Genomic DNA, 21,323 nt, shown 5'->3' with positions numbered 1-21,323 from the left:
GTTCTAATGTAAGATTTCGCCAAACTAGTTGACAGGGCATTTTATTGAGAATTTCACTTTTCATAAAGTTTTTGCATTTACACCACATTGACATAAAATTAACTAAAACTTTTCCACTAAATCCTCAAAATAAAGCATGCAAGTAATTTTTTCTGTTTATTTTCAAATTTTAATGTTTTTAAATTTAAGTAAACCATATGGACACAAAAAAAATAGCTGCTTCATACCTGTGGGGGTGTGGGTTTGATCTGTGGGTTTCCGCTGGTAATTTTGGTTTCCTCCTCAAGTTCAAAAACAAAATTTGATTTTACCTGGATTGCTACCTATAAAATGTCCCCTGCCTCAGCCCCGGTGCCTCTTGGGACAGGATTCCGGGTCACTGTACCTGTGTACTAGATAAAGAGGAGTGGGAGATGGATGGATGACAGAGGGCTTTAAATAATATATTTTTTATTAATTAAAATTATTTATTTATACTCATATTTATTTTTTGTCATCATTGTATTTCATCCCCAGTAGTTCTCATGCAGTACATAGTAACCACTATCTTTTTAGCTAATTTGTGGCCAAAATATAAGCTGTTACACAGTTTTGCTATAGTTAGTTAAGTTTGGTTTGTAGCAAAGTGGGCTCAAACAGTTAACTAACTGGAAATTTGAACCCTGGAAGACTGCTTGCTAACCCATCTTATGTAGCTTTTGCACTGGCACCAGCAACCAAGCCGTACTGCAAATTGACGGTTTTCCATTTTAAAGCATGTACAGTAAGCCATACATGAGTGTCACCCATACTGACACGGCCCAGCTAACTCGCAGGGCGGAAAGTGGGACTAAACCAAGCTGGTTACATCACTACCATCTGATTGGTCGAAATTCATGGAGATACCGGTGTTCTGCGCATGGGTTATCTGAAGGAAAAAGGTTATATTCTACATAATACTCATTATTAGTATTATTGTACATCGCAATGTATTGATTCCCTGTAACTCGGAACCTGAAAAGTTCCAACCTCCTGCATGGAAAAGCAGTATAGAACAGCTAAATGGAATGGATTTGTAATGCAACTTTACACAATTAAATGCTAATTCCGCTGGCGTTTGACGCATGCAGACCACAGGAATTATCACAGATGTGCTAGAATATTAGGAAATCAGCACATAGTAAATCATGATGTACACTGTGTGAAGAGTGATTAAGCGTCTCTTTGGTTTTACATCATTGTCACTCTCCAAACATGACAACGTCTTTACTGAGCAGACCCTTCTGCAGTTAAAAACGAAAGCAACCTTTAACTAGTATGGCTCGGATGCGGCTCGGTTCCTATATACCAGTGGAAAAGCGCCCATAGTAATCTGGACCTTGTGTGACGTGAACGAATGACCCCCATCTCCCCATGTGGAAACACTGGGCCATTTCATTATCAGATCAAACAGTGCCAATCATCCAAAAAACAAAAGGCTCTTATCAGCAAGTGCTGTAGCATCTTATCATTTGTTTAGAAACTTCTCCACTCCTGGCCCCTCTAGTGTTTGTCCAGCATTTGAGCTGTGAGGGTGACCTCTGTGGAATCACTGATATTTCTCTGCGTCCCACCAGGCAAAAATTTTGCTTGGTTAAGAAAAGGAAGCTCTATTCTTCTTTCCCGCGTTGTTTGAAAGAACAAGGGGAACATAAAAATAATGATCTGAGCAATTCAGACCAATGTGTAGCTCAGTGAGTTTGGGTCTGTCCCCTTGTCTAGATAGTTGTAGGTTTGAACCATGTGTCTGGGTGAATTATATGACTGTCGGGTCCTTATGTGAAGCCCTTACCCTCATTTGCTTCTCGATGGTGGTTAACCCTAATCTCTGATTCCAAGTTTTCTTCATTTTTATCTTGCTTTGGACAAGAGCATCTGCTAAATATGTGTAATAGGATCCATGGAGAGTGCTGAGACTTATGGACATCTTGAGCAAAAGTAGGATTTTCTGGAGGGTCCAGACACCAAGAAGCATGGATAACCGATATTAAACTAAAGGGTCATCCTTTATCAGGGGCTCTCTTCAATCATGTGACAAGATTTTCTCTCTTTAACGTGATCAAGTGAGACTAAAATATCTTGCCCTGTTTAACTCCACCTTCCTGTGGTCTTCCTGTTTGGGGTTAGCAAATGCTATCGCTTAAGCTTCAGAGACACAAACAAACCCAGAGTGACATTTTGCATCTGAGTTATCGCTACAAGTGCCCTGAAGTCTGCTTCCATTGTGCAGCGGTTCACGGAAGCGGGACCCGACCAGTTCTCCTATGATGTTTACCTTCAGGTCATCTCAATTTGCACAAAATTCCAACACCTGGGAGTCTTTTATTTGTTATAATACGGTAAGGCTGTTAAATAAGCCAATTAATTGTGCTGGATCCCAGGAAGTGACTGAGTTATCGAGGAAAGAGAAAAAATGACTCTTAAAGCCAAAGGAAATGGCTGGTCAAATTTTTTCTCTTATTTTGACATGGAGGAATTTTTAGCACCATGCCCTCGTAATGGTTGCCTTCCCCCGGCTGACAGCTCCCGGAGGTTTTCTTCAAAGATGTGGAGCCGCCAGAGTCAGGATCCTTCTGAATGGGGGGAGCAGGTCCATATAAGGGAGTGAAGTCATTTGTCAGGGCTTGTACCCGCACAACAATCCAAATCAAATGCGGCCAAATAGACCCTTTAATGTTTTTCCAAGCATCTTGACAGGGCGTACTCTTCAGAACCACCTTGTTGAGTTAAAAAATTATCGCCTTGATACCCCGCCTTTCCCGTCTCAATCCCCCTCATCAAATCACTACAAATTCAAACGGACCACATTGCGTGCCATGCTGAACGCCCGCAAGGAGATTGGAACGCTTGTTGTTTAAGGTGTTCAGGTTTAAAAATAAGACAGAACCACAAGTCACTGAGGTGCCATGATGGGATAGGGACTTTGTTTGGGTTTAGAAACACCATGGAGAGGAATGAAAACAAAATGTAGCTGATACGGCTTCTGCACAAGGGAAATGCAGGGGAGAAGAACGGGTATCCTTGGGAAGGGGCTACAATGAATGGACTGTTCACCTGACTTCACTCCCCCCTGCAGAACATCCACACCCCTAGGGCTTACAAAAACTTCTCTTACAAAAACAAGTCTTATACATGTACCCTGTCTTTTATACAGATGTTTTGTTGAACACTCAGCCAGAGCAGAATTTTGGCCTGAATCCCGGCTAGTGTTACCAGGGCTGTGTCAGCACGCGCAGCTTATGGCGGTGATGTGGGTGGTGATCTTTCGGAGGTTTGAGGTTGTTTCAAGAATTACAGCCAGGGCTGCCTCTTATCAGGTTGAGGGCCTGTCGTCCTGCTTCATGAATCACAATATGTGTAGAGCAAGATGGCAGAACCCTATAAAGGAGACTCCTTTTTTTTCATTCTACTGAGATATCATTTGTCTTAATTTTACTTGTGAAAAACACTGAATGTTTGGGTGGCCAGGAAGGGAGGTGACAGAGCGTAAATAGGGAAGCCAGAAGATAGGCTACAGGGTTCACAGGATTCGGTATTCCAATGGGCTGCTGATGATTGCCCAGCTTGTCCCAGCAGGAACCAAGCAGGCGGTGACTGGGCACTTTCATACCGCAGTTCCTGAACCTAGTCCCTGTTCTTGGGCTTTCTGGACTGAGGACTTTTCTTATATCGCACAACAAAACTGGGACCATTATGCAAAGGATGGGTGTAGCAAAAAAGCTTGTTGGTTAAAATTGCCATAATTTGAAACTACACCGCCACCCCAAAACAATGGAGGATGAACAAGTTCTTTTGTTAAGCTATTTGTTAGTTACTAGAGGGATCCATCTCAATCAAAACGGGACTCAACCTTTTTAAAATATTTTACTTATGTGACCCACAACATGTCTATGATTCTTATTAAATCTGACCAGCAGATTGATCTATCATTTTTCACAGAATAAAAAAACAATGCAACATATCCCGGTAAGAAGCACTGGCAAATTTCACCGGCAATTAGACATACAGACATTAGACAATATATTGGTTATTGATTTAATTTTGTGCGGAAGCATCCATTTACAGCACATAGTCATCCTGTCCACCCTCACTTTTCAGGCTATTTTTCCTGTGTGACCATTACTCACGTCCCTGGGCTCCGTGTCCATGTTATCACCCTGCAGGCTACCTGTCCAAAGTACTGCAGAACTTCACGGCGCAGGCCTGCGATGGTGACTACTTCTCCGTCAGCTGTCCTCCCCACACCACCATCAGCATCCAGTCATCCTTCTATGGCAGGAGTGGCTCCGCCCCTGCGCAATGCCCGCCCCGTTCTGTCCATTTCCCCGCCCACCTGGCAGGAGATGACACCCACTGCTTTGTGTCCACATCATCACAGGTAACAGAAGCCAACAGCAGGGATTGAATTCCCCTTTGTCTGCTCATTTCCAGATCAACCTGGTTTATACAGTAACATCTTTAACGTTTTCTCTGCAGTTTTCATCTAATTTTTTCAGATTTTCATGACTCTTGTCATGTCATACAGCTGAGACCCGATTGCCTATGATTCTGCTGGCATTTAAAGGGATATTTAGCACTAAAAGTATTTGAGTTTGGGTGGCACTGTCATCTTACACCTGCAGGGCTGGGGGGTTTGAATTCTGTCCCTACTCTGCTTATGTGGCGTTTGCATGTTCTCTCTTTGTGGTGCGGTCATTTCCCCCCAGGAAACTGTCCAGAGATATGCCACTTGAGAACTAGCGTCTCTGATTTGCCTATAGTATGTGTGATTCTGTGTGTGTGTGCCTTAAGGTGGGCTGGCCCTCTGCCCTAGGCTTCCTGGGATTGGTTCCTGGCCCCTAGTGACTCTGTTCTGGATGAGTAATGGGAAGATGAATGGAAGGAAGTAACTGGGTTTGTAAAATGAATTTACTTTTAAATTTAACTGTACAGTTCCTAGGATGGGTGCCAGTATCCATATGCCCCTGTACTGGATGAGCAATTATGGAACACGGATGAAATGTGACCTACAGTGTTATGGGCTTTAAAACTACAGGTTCAGAATTCAAAGCATTGAATGCGAAGTATCTACACAGATTCAATTTCTAATTCAGTTTGAAAATTTATGCACCACTGGGCTGAAGGTGGATTATGGATTTTGCACTCCGTTCCAGACTATTCACATGCTTGCAAACTGCAGTTTTAGATTTAGATAACGTTTTGAAACTGAGTGAAAAGCCAGAATATAGAGTATTATAATTCAAATTAAACAAACTGCAATCCTTCTTAAATGGTTGAAATTATTCTTTGGTTCCTTTTGTCTTGGATGCTGCCATTTCCTCACAGTGGTCTATAGAGAGGAGGGCAAGGGCAAATAAACACACTGACGTCTAAAAAGTAAGTTATCTGTCTTTTCATCTGGTATTTAGTCCTGAATCAAATACAATGAGCCCCTATTTGGGGACGCTGACAGAACTGGGCCATTTGTGTGTACATTTCCGGTCTCCATGGTGATAACGCAGAAAAACAAAGCCATTGTGTGGATGACCTGTGTTGCCGGATTCCCGCAGACCTCCAGGTTGGTGGCCAGGTCCTCGGCTTCCTGTGAGCCTGAGCAGGGCCGCCGACAGGATCCTGTCCGTGCTCCGTCTGCCGGGATTCGCGGCACGGTTTTCGTGGAATTCCCTGAGGAATTCCATACCTGGGGCTGGAAGACGTTTTTTCTGTGGGGGTTGGGGGGGGAATTCAAATGGCAGCTTCTTGTCAGGGCACAGCCTTTGTAGTATGAGAGACCCCCCCCCCCCCCCGCCCCCGTACTCCCCTCCCCTCCACATGTTTCTGTTCCACCAGGCCACTCCTGCCGCCCAGCAAGACACGCGGAGCTTCAGTGAGTCCGACCTTTTAATGGCCGAGCGGTGGCATTCTGAAGCAAATTAGAACCAGAGCTTGAATGGGCACCTGCTGACAAAAGGGGGCCTTTGCTCCCCCCCCACCCTGATGATTTTAGAAGGGATGTTATGGCAAAACCCCATGAAACAGCTTTGTGCGGAAGGCCAGGAACCTGGCCTCTTCTAAAGTGTGCAATTTGCCAAAAAGACCCCCACGCAAACTTACACAATCAGCCATGTTACACAATCAACCCCCCCTTCAATTTAGCCCCCCCTTCAAAAGTTCTAACCCCTCCCTTCTATCAAGCTGCCAGTTGCCAGTTAAAGTTGGAAAATCCAGTAAAATGAGACTTGAAAACATCCCATTACTGACCCTCAGCTGAAAGGCTAGCAATTTTCCAGTGGTTGTTACTTAAAACATTAGGCACCTATATCACAGTTTGCAGATTCTTTTGAAGCATCTTGCTGATATCGCTATTTTTTTCTTTGTTATCATTATTCTCTTACAAACGCATTAGTTAGAAGTATTAATTAAGTTTAACATTTTTTTCTTTTGTGTTCATTTGAAACAGACTTACATCACAAAATTTTGGATTTTTTCATCATGTGGAATATTTTTGCAACAAATATTTGCATTGGAGACATTTAAGTTACATATTTGGGAATGTGTATGTTTTATCTCTAGTTACACTTTAACAGCATTTTGAAATATGTCCATCCCTTTTTGATGCTCTGATCACATCGCCATTGATTCATTGTTGCCAAATGAATTACACCGTGTTGCACCCATTGCGTGAAAAACATTGCATGGCGATTCCAGTGGTCCCAGTGTGGTCAGGGTGTGTTTCGCTTTAAGGTAAATATGCTTGAGAAGTCCAAAGACAAGTTGTGACTAGTGGGTGAGTGTCAACATTTGTAAGGAGTGAAAAGCAATTTACACAACCCTGACAGAGATGGATGGATGGATGGATGGATGGATGGATGGATGGATGACAGTCTGCTTTGTAGCCTCTCATTCAAAAAGGTGTGCAGTCGGGGAGTACACTTTACATGAGTGCGTGTGTTCATCGGTGTTCGTCTTTGACGTTCAATGAGTGGAACAATATAATGACAAATGACTCATGCTACACTAAGCATGGATGGCTAAGGGTGATGGTGGTGGCAGAGGGTGGCAGTGGACTGCACATTACACAGAGGATCTGCTTTGGGTATACTGACCTTGGGGGCTCTGCCCATAAAACCCCAGACAACACTGAGAACTCATACCTTCACTTGACGACTTTCAAGTGCATTGGTCTGCAGGGGGCGCTCTTGATGCGTGTTCATTCTACCTCAGCCTTAGCTCAATTAATCTGGTATTCCAGTGGCTTTTTTCCTTCCAACATAGGTCTGGACGTTTTAGTGGCATCAAGGCTGATGTCTGTAAGTGCCATTCTCGAAATATTTTGCACTGAATCATCCATATGTGGAATACAACAGTGAAGAATTACAGCAACTGAAAAGAGTGTTTGTATCTGATTCACACTTTTCCTTCTACTACGAATACATTGTGTGTGTGTGTGTGTGTGTGTGTGTGTGTGTGCGCGCGCGCGCGAGCAGGTATACCTATCCTTATGGGGACACAATGTCCCCATAACGTGATAAATATCGGTTTCCTGGTCCCCATAAGGGAAAACTCTATATTATAAAATCAGTGACTACTATGAAAAAACTAAAAATGCAAAAACTCTTGTGTTTTGCTTGGTTACTTATAGTTATGGTTAGGGCTGGGTGGGGGTTAAGATTGACATAGTTAGCGTTAGCATTTTTTCCATAGGAGTGAATGAGCGGACCCCATAAGGATAGGTATACTCTACATGTGCGTGCGTGTGTGTGTGTGTGTGTGTGTGCGTGTGTGTGTGCGTCCACAAACCACCTCCCCCAACATCTTTCATCACGTTGCCACGTGCTCTCGGGCAGAACTATCCACCAGTTCGCAGAGCCTGCGGTTGGGGTGATGGAGGTGCCAAAAATGCTCACCTGAGTCCCAGACATGGTTGCTCGGGTGTATAATGAGTCACTGTGGTTTCCTGGAGAGGTTTTCCTCAGTCTGACTGTTTGACTTGGCAGGGACTCTTGCCACATCCATTTCCAAGAACCATCCCTCTGGAGGGGTGGCACAGTGGTTAGCACTCTTGACTCACACCTCTGGGACCAGCGTTCGGGTCTCTGCCGTGGCTCCATGAGTGTGGAGTTTGCAGGTTCTCCCAGTGTTGTTATGGGGTTTCCTCTGGGTACTCCGGTTTCCCTCTACAGTCTAGGACAAGTGGTTACAGAAAATGGATAGATGGATCCCTCTGGATACAACTGACACAATTATTAATGGAAACAGAAACAGTAGTAAAGCATTTGTACAGCAGTGCAAGAGGGAATTACACACATCTCAAGGATTTGAGCATGTGTAGATTTAAAATTAGATAGTGGGATCCCACAGTGTAGCAAATTAGTAAATGCAGCCATGTACACCAGAGCTGTAATACAAATCCCTTTCAAATTAACAGTTTACCTGTTATAAGGTCACAGTGAACCTGACCCAGGAAATACCCCCGGGACAGGAGTGTGAGCCACAGGGGAAGTTTGCACTTTCGCACTGGAGGGAGGTGGGTAATTCAGCTCCAGAGAGTAAAATCCAGACCAAGATTTTGTTTCAACCAACCAGTTGAGAATTAATAGTCACAGTCACATAGTACTCAACTGTTGAAACAAAATCTTGTTCTGGATTTTTCCTCTCTGGATCTGGACTACCAACCTCTGATGACGTGTCATTTGTAGACACTGATTTACTGACATGCAGTATATTCTGCACACGCAGAGGCTGCGGAAGCACTGAGGCTCACAGTCCTGGGAGTGCGAGGCCGCAGTGCCCCTCACTGCGACCTTGTGGGCTGCCCTGTGTCGCCGAGTATCGTCGAAGTGTGACTTCTCCCTCTTTCTCCTGTCGCCTGATTGGTTCAAATTTAACAGACTCACTTTCTTTCTCTTCCTCGCAGAAGATGCTCACTGAGTGCCAGGACAGGCGGAGCTGCCGGTTCTTCGTCAACAGCCGTCTTTTCGGGACGGACCCCTGTCCCAGCAGTAGCAAATACCTCATTGTGTGGTATAAATGTCGCCCCAGTAAGTTAGTCGCCCTCCATGCCCCTGCCCTACTCTACCTCTTTAAGACATTGACTTTACCTTACTCTGTCCTCTTTGGCTTCTTAGGATGGTGAATGCATATCTGCAAGCAGAATGCACTCCAGTGCATAGCCAAGCCCGAAATGTCACTGTAACACTGCGTTTTCCTTCCCAAGAGGGACGATAGCCTGAAGCTCGCCTGTGACTGCAGCATGTTATCCATGTTTTCCCTACTGTATGACGCGTCTTGTGTTCGCCGACCCCCCCTTTGTTATTGCGGCACATTAGCCTGACGTTTTGGGCATTTCGGCATGGCATGCCTCCCAGTCTGTACTGCCCATGAATCCAGTACCACAACATAATTGAAGGTTTGTTTTTTTTTTTTTTTTTTTATTCCAGGGCAGGATGCAGTGTCATGTAGGTACAGCTAATTTGCCTCACTTGTTTCTGGTCATTGACTGGAAACTCAGCTCAGCAGCACTAATGTATTATCGCCAGCATGTGCATATGTCAATACCTAAATATTTTTATATGAATGTAAATATGAGTGTAAATGCGTGTCATATGTGCCGTCGACCCACAAACTAGCACCATGTAAACTTCCTAAAGGCCGTAACTATTTGCGCGGAGTTTCATCTGCTCACTTTCCCCTAAAATGATTTTTTTAAAGAATTACTGGGACATGTTAAAGATTGATAGTTGCATTCGGGACAGGGGGTTGTTGACGAAGCAGCAAGCTGTGTGACGCGGGAAGGTGGTGCTGATGACAGCGGCTCGTCTGCTGTGCCTTTTGCTTCTTCAGTCCTTAAATCATAGGCTGATTAGCACAGTCATAATTTTAACCAGTGCTTGAAGTTACCAATGACTCTTGGGTGGGAGGGTTCTCTAAAAATCACGATAAAGTAATATACCGTAAAATGTTCTCTGTAATAGGTGGTCTTGTATGGCTTATTTTGGTCCCGGACCCCCCACCCTGTCATTTCAATTAAGATTGTAATATTGCCAGTAACTTTATGAGCACTACATGTACGTTATTGCATTGTTATCTGCTGCCTCTTTCATTGTGGCTTTTGACCACATTGGTACAAGATTGAAGTGTCCATAAAACGTCTTGCCCCCCCCTCCGCAGGGAGAGTTCAGGCTGTTTTTTTCCCTCCGTCCTCAGACGAGTACAAGAACAAGGTAGCCTGTGAGGACAAACAGATGAACCTGAGCTGCAGAAGGGGGATGCTGATCGCTGTCTACTCAGCCTCCTTTGGGAGGACCCAACAAGGCGTCCAGGAGTGCCCGCTCCAAAACCAGAGGGCGCCGGCAGTAGGTGTGAACTGGGGCTGGGGGTAGGGGTGGGGGCAAGGGTGTGAATTTGGTTTGAACATTGAGGGGGTTGAGGTAAACACCTACTTTGAGGTTTGATCATTGGGGGAGTTGTATTAGCTGGTTTTGATTTTCGGGGTGGTTATAGCCCTCCATCCTCCCTGTAATGTATACCCATTGGGGGGGGGGGGGGCTGGCTTCCATAACACTGGAAGCACAAGATAATGAGCATTAAGACAGTAAGCCGTAGATCAAGGTGGGGCTCTGTTCATTAATAAGAGATGATTGTTTGTTCTAATCTATATAGCTTACTCATTTTACCAAGGAATGAGCCGTGAAAGGGCTGGATGTCATGCACTTGGCTTGGCTTGTTAATGGCAACTTAGGATAAGAACTTGGTGTGTAGTGTTTCCGCATTAGCATGTTCAGATGGGACACTGCGTCTTCATCAAGTCAGAGTCCTTTAGTTGTCATGGTCTTGTTTAACATATTGAGACATACATCGAAATGCTTCTGACAAAGCTCATATAAACATTACTCACACATAGACACAGGAAAAAAAATATATATGAAAGAACAAAAAGTCTAAAAAGTGCCCCCAACCCCAACAAATATACAGAAAATAAAAGAAAATGCCATGCAGCTGAAGTTAAACGACAGACTGAGGGATGTTCCTTTTTTATCGAAATCCATTTAATGGTCACATTCCAAAGAAAATCTGAAGGAACTTTGTTCTCCCGTGAAGTTCCAGGCAGGTGTCACTTGGACGCAAGCCGCGGCACGTATCGAGTTCACACGAGCACGCCGTCTGGGCACTCGCTGGGAGAGGCGGCTAGGTTGGCCGGGGAAGTTCGAGTGTCATTAGTCACCGGGGGTGAACAATGCGCCCTAAAATACGATGGTGACGACACATCTGGAATAGGTTTCATTGTCTCATCGGATTTCGTTTTTTGAGCGATATGGGGGCGCATCCCATTTCACTTTGTGACACTAGTGAGGACTCCTTGGATCTGAACGCCACGTTTGTCACCACCTTAAAGAGCGGCTTTTCGAAAAGACGTGGACCTTTTCCAGAAGGGCTTCTGCGTCACTGTGGTCATTGTATTAAATTCACATGAAAGTAAGCTACCTTGCTACACATGAGGATACTGTATCTGATTCACGGGGAAATACCACAATAACTTCCACAGAATCCACTTTAAAGGCCTTGCGCATGTTTTCCCGGCACACAGTGAGAATTAACGCAAACGTTGCGGTTCGCTGAAGGTTTCAGGCAAAACCGCATGGACAATGTGCATACCTGAGGTTAGCCCAGTGTGGATGGGTTAGCTGGAAGCTGAAACCCAGCCCCTTTTGCAGAATTGTTGCTTTACCGCTTCTTGTGGGTTTCTTCGAGGTACTCCGATTTCCAGCCACAGTCTCAGTGGGGGTTAGTGTGAGACTTTGAATGGAGCAGCATTAGGCCTAAGGTGTACCCAGACATATGCAGTAGACTTCCTGGAACTGGACCTAAACTACCACAGCACTTGGTACATATGTTCCGGAATACTGTTTATTAATATTATTATATTGTTAATGGCTGGCTTGTCATTTTTGCAGAGATATAGAGATGTTTTCCTGTAGCAGGCCAGATTAAAATACTCATGGACTCAAACCATCCACACTAGTAATACAAGTTCGTGTCCTGAATCATAAACCTAGCCTGCAGTCCCCACTCATAATATGGCCTTAATTGTTTTGTCCTTAATTGATTGCATTGCCTGAATTGTTCACCTTGGGGACATTCTTATACAGATTATCTGTAATGGAACATTAAATTCATCCCTTTACACACTTTTACAGCTGGGTGTTAATTCCTTTAAGACAAAGTGTTCCTTGTGGGACTGAGGAAGCTCGAACCTTCTGGTTTGGTCAGTTTCGTTAAGCATTTCCCAGCTGCTACTGCACATGAACCATGAGGTGAGGGCCAGGGGAGTGAACAGGGGTGAGGCCATAGGGGCAATGAAAGCTGATTGGCCCCTGGAGTGCTCCTCTCCTGTCACTCCCCGATTCAAAACAAATCATAGACTAATGATGAAGTTGGCCCCTCTGTATAAATTATGGCCCCTCTTACGCTCCCATAAAAAGAAGGACTGCGGACCTTGACTCAGACCAATTCAGCTGGACACCTGAGCAGATGGCGACAAGTATGTAATTTCACAGCTCAAATGGTAATCATCACACACAAATCAGCCTATAGCTGATCTATATGCTAGATCGGATGACTGTGACCCTGTCAGCGTTCTGAAATCTGCAGGCAAACATTTGCAGCAAAACTAGAATCATTTGCACTCAGAGGGGACATTTGATCGGTTGAGGCCATACCTGAACCTGTCTTTCTCCAGGAGAGATTCAGAGCAAAGGGGTGGTAGAAGTAGTGCATTATGGGAAACATAGCCACTGCCTTAACAAACAGTAATCTGGATGTTGAAAGGATTCATTCCACTTCGGATCCCTCTTCATTTCATCTATCTTTTTCGCATCTCCTGATTTTTATAGTGTTTCCAGGAAGTAAACCACCAAAACACATCTCTCTCTCTATTTTCTTTCTTTTTTGGGGTCTATATCAGCTCGTCTGCTTGTGGAAGGTCTTGCTGTTTTAGAGTAGTTATAATGTGGACCCAAGTCACAACACTCCTGTCTCATTCCATATTCTATTGCAGAAAAATTTGAGCAAAATCTCAGAACTGCACAGAAGATTAAATCTGCAGTTTAATTTAAGTCACAGGTTGTTCGTATTCCTAAATTTTTGCTGTGCTGATGCTGCAACGTGACTGGTGTTTCGCAGAATAAACACATTAATGCCAGCACCTGTGTCTGTGTTCTCCTGGATGTCAGCCTGATCTTGGCTGAAGGTCACCATCCCCAACCCTGGTTCTTTGTGCAGGGCAGCCTGGACCCATTCTTTCCTTCATTCCTTCCCTATTAGCCTGGAGGGGGCACATGGAAACTCCCCCTTCTTATACCCCATATATTTAGGATCGTAGGCAGACGAGGCCAATTTTATTTGGCAGCACTGAAAATCCAGCTTTAATCTCGAGCTCTTCTGGTGAAGTATCTGTTACTGACGACAACTGGGCTGCTCTGTTTCCCTTGCACATTTCCAGTTGACTAATTGCTCTGGCGGGAATCAGAGAGTGGATTAATGGACAAGGTCTTTTAAGGCGACTCCTCCCCCCTCCGATGTGTGCCTGGTTTGTGGGGAGCATTTATCGGGAACTGGACAGGGTCCCTCTGGAGCAGGTCAGTGCATGAATGGCCTTTAAACATCGCTGAAGCTAATTAGGCACTCAGGCACTCAAAAAGAGACATTTGTCTTCATCTGGTTTCTCAGCCTAAGGGCAACACAAGGCCTGACAGAATCTCCTTCAAAGTTTTTGTCTGGTGTGCATGAATTTTTTTAACAAGCAGAGGAGAAATGAACAAAGAAATAAAAGCCTTCAAAACTGTCAAAAGAATATTCCTACAAAGACAACATTTAGTAAACAAGGCATGACAACACAATTCTCTCATTTTTAATGTTTCTTTTGTTGTTTCTGTGTTTTACTATCATATTGTCATTGCCTGTCCCCAAGCTTAGTGTTCAGTGGAAACGCCAAATACTATCGCGGAATGACATTCAGGACACTAAAGTGCAGAAGAGTTTTTCATTTCAGGGCCCGTATTTTAGCGGGATTAGTCAGACAATACTCCCCACAACTGGTCTGGCTTTGGGAGTTGGGAGTGTGTCCTGCAGGAACTGCAGTAGTCTGAGACTCACGTCGTTTCGGCAACGGAACTGGGATGGCAGGGATGTGGCACCAGTGATAGTACTTCACAGGATGGTTGTATGTGATGATACAGCTATGAAATGCTGGTTAGGAATTCATACACCTGAAATTGTGTTGTTTGTTTATGGACATTTTGCTTTAAATGAGAGCAGAAAGTCAATTTATCTTATGGATGAGGCTGCATGCCGCAACACAGTCCGTACGATAGTAGGACTGGCTTGAAGCCAGTCACACACTTGAGGTGATGGAGGTGTCTCGGTGTGCTTTTTTGTTTCAGTATGAGGATGCCGTCATTGTCTTTCTGGTATCATTGGGAGCTCTGCTCAAGTGACCCTGCGGCAAAGAGCTCAGAGTCTGTGAAACATTTGCTTCTGAGAGGTGCATAGAAAGTTCTAGTGGAAGAACGGGCCATCTTCAGGTGCATCTGTACTTGAGAAAAGGTCTCTGTAACAGAAGGACAAGCCCTTACAGTGTTGAGGACCTTTGAGATGACAGGTGCTGGGGTGTTGATTCATGACCTCCCTATTCATTCCCACAATGAGAAACTCCAATCCCAGCTACTGTCCGCCAAGGATCAGGTATCTAATAGGACATTGTCCCAGAAAAGGTCTGGAATCGCTCCTATAGCATCGTCAGACGGTTTTCTTTTCTGGAGGACACATCAAGTCGTGTCTCATTTGAGGTGATTGTTCACTATCTATATTTTTTAGATGAGAAATGCCCAAAAGACCTTTAACAAAAACATCATTGTGTGACTCAGATAAATTGAAAAATATCTGACTAAAAATGTTGGTCGTCAGATAAATATTAATCCTTGGGTTTATATACCAAGATGAGTTTGTTTGTGTTTTGATTTGTTTGTTTTTGAATGTTTTGCTTGTTTTTCAAAGAAATACTGTCCTGGTTCCTAAAACTTTGTAGAGGAGCCAGCAAAGGTGAAGTGGTTGCGAACAGGCTTTGTTATCGTGTAGTGGGTACTGCTCTTGTTTTAGTGTTGGTTTAATTTAGTGTTTACTTAACACCAGAGGAATAAAAAAATTAAGGTTCAAGTGATCTACAGCACCCAAAAATGCTATGCTGCTTAGTGACATTGTCCACCCTCCTGTTCATGTGAACCGTGTCTCACCTCCCCGTGTGAATCTTCAGGTTTGCATTCCTAGTCCAATAACTGCCTTGACAGCCTTCCAAAAGTTCCAAAGTGCGTGACATCCAGCCAAATTTAAAAAAGAAAACTGTGAGATACCATTCTTCTTTTGTCTTGAAAATAAGGCTTGAAATATATTACAGGTACTATAGATACTATTTAAGCAAATAGTTATAGGTTTTAGTGCATGTCATTTAAATTCCCAGGATGAAAAGAGGAAATACTTCTACATCCACCCATGGCTCAGTTGTGTCTTTTTCATTGCAGAGTGCCAATCAGGTGGCGCTCTTGCAGTGGTGATGTCCCTCTGCCAAAGGAAGAGGAACTGCTCCATCCAGGCTTCTGCCAGGGAGTTTGGAGACCCCTGCTATTCCGGGATCCGCAAGTACCTCAGCGTCATCTACTCCTGTGGTAGGTTGTGAAGGAATATGTGATCTCAGCGTCTCACAGTCAGAGTGGGGCCATTTGCACATGTTTAGTGTTTAGTGCCTATGATCGGAAGGTCGCCAGTTCAAGCCTTCTCTCGGCAAAGCCCTTCACCTGCGATTCTCCTGTGTGACGCAAGGTGGTTGACCCTTTGCTATGACCCCCCCCCCCCCCCCAGCTACATTTTCGCAGCTACATATGTGTTTTTCATGGAGAGCAGGATGGGGTAAAGCAAAAAGAGAATTTCTCCACAGAGATTAATAAAGTTCCATTGTTCTCCGGGAGCCGACACCTTATCGTGGTGGAGGGGTTTGCGTGATCCAATGATCCCAGGAGCTAAGTTGCCTGGGGCTTTATGCCCCTGGTTGGGTCACCCAAGGCAAACAGATAACCTCAGATAAGCGGAGGGTAATAGATGGATGGATGGATGTTCTATGCTATTCCACTTGTGTAAGCACAATCGATTAAAATTGATCCATTCAATAGGAGGTGTGAGGGCATACTGATTAGTCTCCAGAGTTAGGGTTAGGAGTAAAATAACACTGGTTAACATCCAGGGTTAAGGTTAGGGGTGGGGTTAAGGTAGGCTAGCACTGGGTAGCCTCTAAGGCTGTGGGGTCAGTTCTTGCCCTCAGCTCTGTATATGTAGAATTTGCATGTTCCTTCCGCATGTGATTCATAATAATAATTATTAGTACTTCATTGATCCCAGTGGAGAAATTATTTTGCTCCTCCCCCAGCTTGCGCTCTGTAGATGAGAGCCAGCTGGCTGTGAAGGGCAGCCACCCATAGCAGCGCCCAGGGGGTTAAGGGCCTTGCTTAAGGACTCGCAAACCAGCAACCTTCTGATCACAGGCACAGAGGCTTAGCCTCTGACCACTCCATTTCTTCTCCAGTGGTCAAAACAGAAGAGCTGAATTGTTGTGTGTCACTTATATGCCCTGTGATGGACTGACATATAGGTAATCCTCTCATTTGTGCTGGTGCTTTTTAGCATCCAGATTAACCAGGATACTACACTGCATCAGACATTATGGAAGATGGACAGATGGTAACAATTAGGCTAATTAAGACTCTGTAAGTCCACATGGGCTATGAATCTCCATATGTATGTAAGCTGGACAGTTTGGTGTTAAAAGAAAACTCTGCATGAGAGGTTGCACTTTTGCTCACTAGGTGGCAATATTCTTTCAATGAAAAACAGCTGAATTGAAATAACATTAAAACATTTCAGTATTCACGCTGAATACTGCAAGGAGGAGGATCCCCTAGTCACCCCCTCCCACATACAGATGAAAAACATTCATACGCAAAATGTATTCCTCTTAAATTATCCTGACGCTCTGAGCCACACTGGGGCTACCGTTCGTTATCCATAACTTATGCTGAGCAGAATTTTCCGGTCTTGAGCCAGGATACAGATGGATGATTTTGCACAGGATATTTCATCAGTCATCCTTAACAGGAACAAGGTGCAGGCATCACCCGCCTACAGACCACTCCTGTCCAAGATTTATTGTCAAGAAATGGGCCACTCCCCTTTCCACGGAGGATATTTAAGGTGCTGGAGTGTGGGGGGTGGGGTGTGCGGGGTGTAAATCATGAATGTCCGCTCACAGCACGTTTCCCGGTGACACTTAGGGCTCTGATGAATTTATTGCTGTCTTTGTCTGGAACTTCTCAGAGCAGACCTCTCTGCGGCCCACCTCCACCCTCCAGCTCCCCTTCGGAGATGATTATGTTGAACTGGCTCAGTAATCAAAGGTTTCTGTCACCAAGGCCTGGTCGGCTTCATGGCTTCACTGTTCTAGAAACTCACAGACACTTAACTCACCAGAGCTTTAGAGTAATGACCCAGGAATGGATGTGCTTATTGTCAAGACACGAATAATCGTAAATTCTAACTGTCCCTGGAGTTCCATGGATTCCTAGAAAGTTTTCTCTCTCATTACAACTTTTTGGGAAGGGAGTTTAATGTTTAATTTTTGTATCAGATCACCGTTTACTGATGATGTATCTGTTGGACTGCACTGGGAACATGTAATCCGGATTAGCATGTATTTTTAGGATAATAAGCTGGGTTTGATCTTGGTTCTGGTTTATTCTGCTTTTGTCTTGTGGCTTTGGCTGGTTCACTGAATATTCGTGGCAGAAAATTACCACTGCGGGTCTGAGCCATGTCTGAGTAGAGCCTTGAAGGTTTAAATGTGGGGTCTTACCTGCGTCCATTTCTAATTGGTGAGTGATCCTGTGTGTAGGAGTGGTCTCCAAACCAGTGATGCCTCTGCACCTCCATAGACAATGAGAAGTGGGGGATACCTGTAAAGTGAAGTGGGGGGGGGGGGGGGGGCGGGGGCTGTCTTTGGAGAAAAAAGCACAGTGCCAAAGTACACATGAAATCACAGAGTCATTGCCCATAATGAAGGAGGATGGGGGGGGGGGGTATCCACTTACATGGCTGGTAAATGGCTCCCAGCCAGTCTCGGGGTGGACTTTCGAGAGCGAGGTCTCCTGTTTGCTTTGAAAAGGTGCCATATGGAAGAAAAGATTGCTTCTGTAATGTTTGTGACAATGTTTTAGATGTGATAGAAATTTTCTGGAGGCTGCTGGGGTGGGAGGGGGAGGCAAACAGTGAGATTTCTTAAGAAGGTTGAATTACCATATGTGTGCCTCCCGAAACCCTCATTTAATTTAAAGATTTGTGTGCTGTCTTGTTCAGAGTCTATTTAAAGCGCTGATCTCAGTCCAGTCCACATTTTTGCTCAGTGCCATCATCACTTACACACCTGATTTTACTTGCTAGGTCATTATAAGGCCATGGATTGCCCAGCTCATGAATGCAGATGGAGGACTGGAACAGAAATTTCAAATGGCTTACAGGCACTGAAGATCAGGTTGTGAACCACTCACGTAAAGTTGAGTCAAACCTTAGAAGGTCTCTCTTTTAAACCCTTTCACAAAATTGCTTGTTTTGCACAAGATCTATAAATATATAGATTTATTGATTCCAAGTGGGAAATTGTGGTACCACAGAATTAGACAGCCTATATACAGTAATACCTCGGACATTCACGAGGTTACGTTCCAGAACCCGTCGCGAATGTGGAGGATTCGCGGATGTTTGGTCACTAAAAATGGTGATATGTGCTTATTTCTATAGTTTAAACCCTAAATATTCTTCCAAAATTCTTTAATTTCATTTAGAAGTTAGCTTAATACATTACCTTTAAAAACCAACCCTTTCAGTGTTAATAGCAAATGCGTCTCGAGATGGAAACCTGTTTTGGGCATCAACTGGAAACAGCTGATCACACGGAGATTCCACATGAGGTCGTTGAGGGGGCGTGGCGCACGGGAGGATCAGACGAGCAGGTCATGACAGTTCGAAAAGGAATAAACTTTGCGAATGGGATTCGCATCTTGTAAAGGTACAGTACGGTATGTAGATAAAAAGGAACGCAGACGTGTGAAAAAAAATGCGGGTGCAAATAAGTAAAAATTTTCGCAGATCTGTAAATTCGCGCATCGCGAATGCACGAGGGCTTACAGTAAATGTGGAGGCAATTATGAGGTGCTTTGGGTAAAAAAAAGAAAAGCCAAAAGGTTAAGTAAGTAAATGTGTATTCACTTTAGGTTTGTCTATATTCTGGCTCTGCTTTCTACATTAGTGTCTTTTGAAGTCCATTACAACCCTATCAGTGTAAACAGAGAAATAATGACTCAAAGCATTAGAAGTTCTGGAGCTTTTCCACTCTGGGAGTGGAGCACCAGCCTTTGTTTTGAACTGTATCCATAATGTTTCAACTCGTGTTTGTAGGTTGCCAGTTCTTCTTCTTTGCTTTTCCAAATGAATCTGAACCTTCTAACAGATGAACATGAACTCTAAAGGCCCTCCCAGCCCTTGGTGCTCACGCACAATCCTCACGTGCAATTGGCTCGGCACGGTGATGCTGTTGACAAGATTGGTTCAGATGAGAGTATCAGAAGACTGATCATGGCTGCCCCCACTGTTGCTCTGAATTGATCTTCTTCAGGGCAGCTACTGAGGGCTTCATGTCTAGTAAAGGGCCGGTGGAGAGTTGAGAGATGGAAAGTGAATATTGAGGGTCTTTAACCGCTGGGGGCTTCCCCGTCTGAGCTTGTTTTGCATACAGTACGTTCTCCACAGGGAGGCGGAGTGGCGTGTGCTCTGCCAAACAGCACTTTGTATTGCCACGAGGATATTTGGATCATTTTGTCGTGAGACAGAAATATGAGCTGGTAGTGTGTCGTCTAAAATCTGGCCTCTGGTTTTAAGCCCATAGGCAGCTTGTCTGCTGTCTCCAGTGGTTTCCCAAAACACAAACCCTAATCAAGCAGGCTCCACTGCCCCATACAGAAGCCGGGCTTTGAATCTCCCACCCTGGACCTCTTAAGAGATGTCAGTATCCACACTGTTGGGTGGGGGGTGTTTATTTTGGCATGAACTTTGTGGCCAGAGTTAGGCAGGGGGTAGCCCCTGTCCATGGGTGTTCACACTTGATGTTCCCTCTCATCTCCATGTAGGAACCTGGGTGGCAGTGTATGCCGCCTCATGCGACACGTGTCATGCGTGCAGGCGTGTGAAATGCACGAGGGAGCTTCTGACGATGACCGTATGACCATCATTTGAAGGGAAACTGGGAGACTTGGTGAGAGAACGTGCTCGCAAGCACCTTGTGAACCCGACTTCAAGGGGATCACCCGGTATGGATTCTCTGGAAACATGAAGCATAATTAACGAGGCTTAGCGGCCAAGCCTCGGCTGCCTTTATTTGGACCAGATGGGTAGAGAAAACCGCTCATGGACTTGTACGAGAGAAATTGGAGCTGATGTCTTGGTTGGTCAAAAAAACGCAGCTGGGGGCCCTATTTGTTTTGCCTGGCAACCCGGCCAGTTAGAGCCCGTCTCACGAGTCAGGTGAAGTTGGGCCTCTCAGCCAGGCAGCCCAGAGGTGGTCCGCTTCTGAAAACAGTGTAGGTCATTTCAACTCAGTTGCTTAGCTGGCACTTTCATCCAAAGCAATGTTTGGGATCTTTTGCCCATTTATACAGCTGCACGTTTTACAGGAGAAATTCATATTTATATGCCTCGATCTTGGGAAGTACATCTACACCAAGAACCATGTTTTTTTTTCTTGCATTTCACAGAGCCTCAGAAAGCAGCTTCAGCTATATAGCTTTTCTCAAAAGACTTCGCACCACGTGAGGAACAAAGCATTGTGACCCCCAGTGGGTGGCAGTATTAACCCCCTCTCCAAAGCCATGGGGATCTGTTTCATGCTCCTAAACATGTGACTCGCTGTAACATATCTCTCCTTCATGACGTCCCGCAGCCTCTGTGCCGTTGCCTTTGTCCATCAGTGTGCCATCTTCAGACTGCCCACAGAGTTCATTTTATGACATAACTGCTGGACGATAAGCTATCTTAGTCTGGCGCTCCTTCCCGTTTCCTCCATTAGGTGACAAAAGCCATTGTGGGCTTATGTCCAAGTTCCCCTAAGGCATGCTGGATGGGAAGAAATGCAGGTAGAGTTATCGTGTCTTTGCTCTCTTGTGGTTATTAAGGGTGAA

General features: G+C 44.7%; 1 protein-coding gene across 1 annotated transcript in view; it reads left to right on the top strand.

The window, feature by feature from the left end:
- The window catches only part of LOC125714848 (protein eva-1 homolog A), a 60,972-nt gene that overhangs the window by 17,808 nt on the left and 21,841 nt on the right, over nucleotides 1–21,323 (top strand). The window contains exons 2-5 of the mRNA XM_048985864.1: nucleotides 4,182–4,396; nucleotides 8,915–9,038; nucleotides 10,204–10,356; nucleotides 15,573–15,716. Of these exons, the coding sequence (XP_048841821.1) occupies nucleotides 4,182–4,396; nucleotides 8,915–9,038; nucleotides 10,204–10,356; nucleotides 15,573–15,716 (636 nt within the window). The remainder of the gene's footprint in view (nucleotides 1–4,181; nucleotides 4,397–8,914; nucleotides 9,039–10,203; nucleotides 10,357–15,572; nucleotides 15,717–21,323) is intronic.

The sequence above is a fragment of the Brienomyrus brachyistius genome, chromosome 19 (genome assembly GCF_023856365.1).
Source record: "Brienomyrus brachyistius isolate T26 chromosome 19, BBRACH_0.4, whole genome shotgun sequence".
NCBI lineage: Eukaryota > Metazoa > Chordata > Actinopteri > Osteoglossiformes > Mormyridae > Brienomyrus > Brienomyrus brachyistius.
The sequence above is the reverse complement of the archived record's forward strand: the minus strand, read 5'-3'. Positions and strand labels throughout refer to the sequence as shown.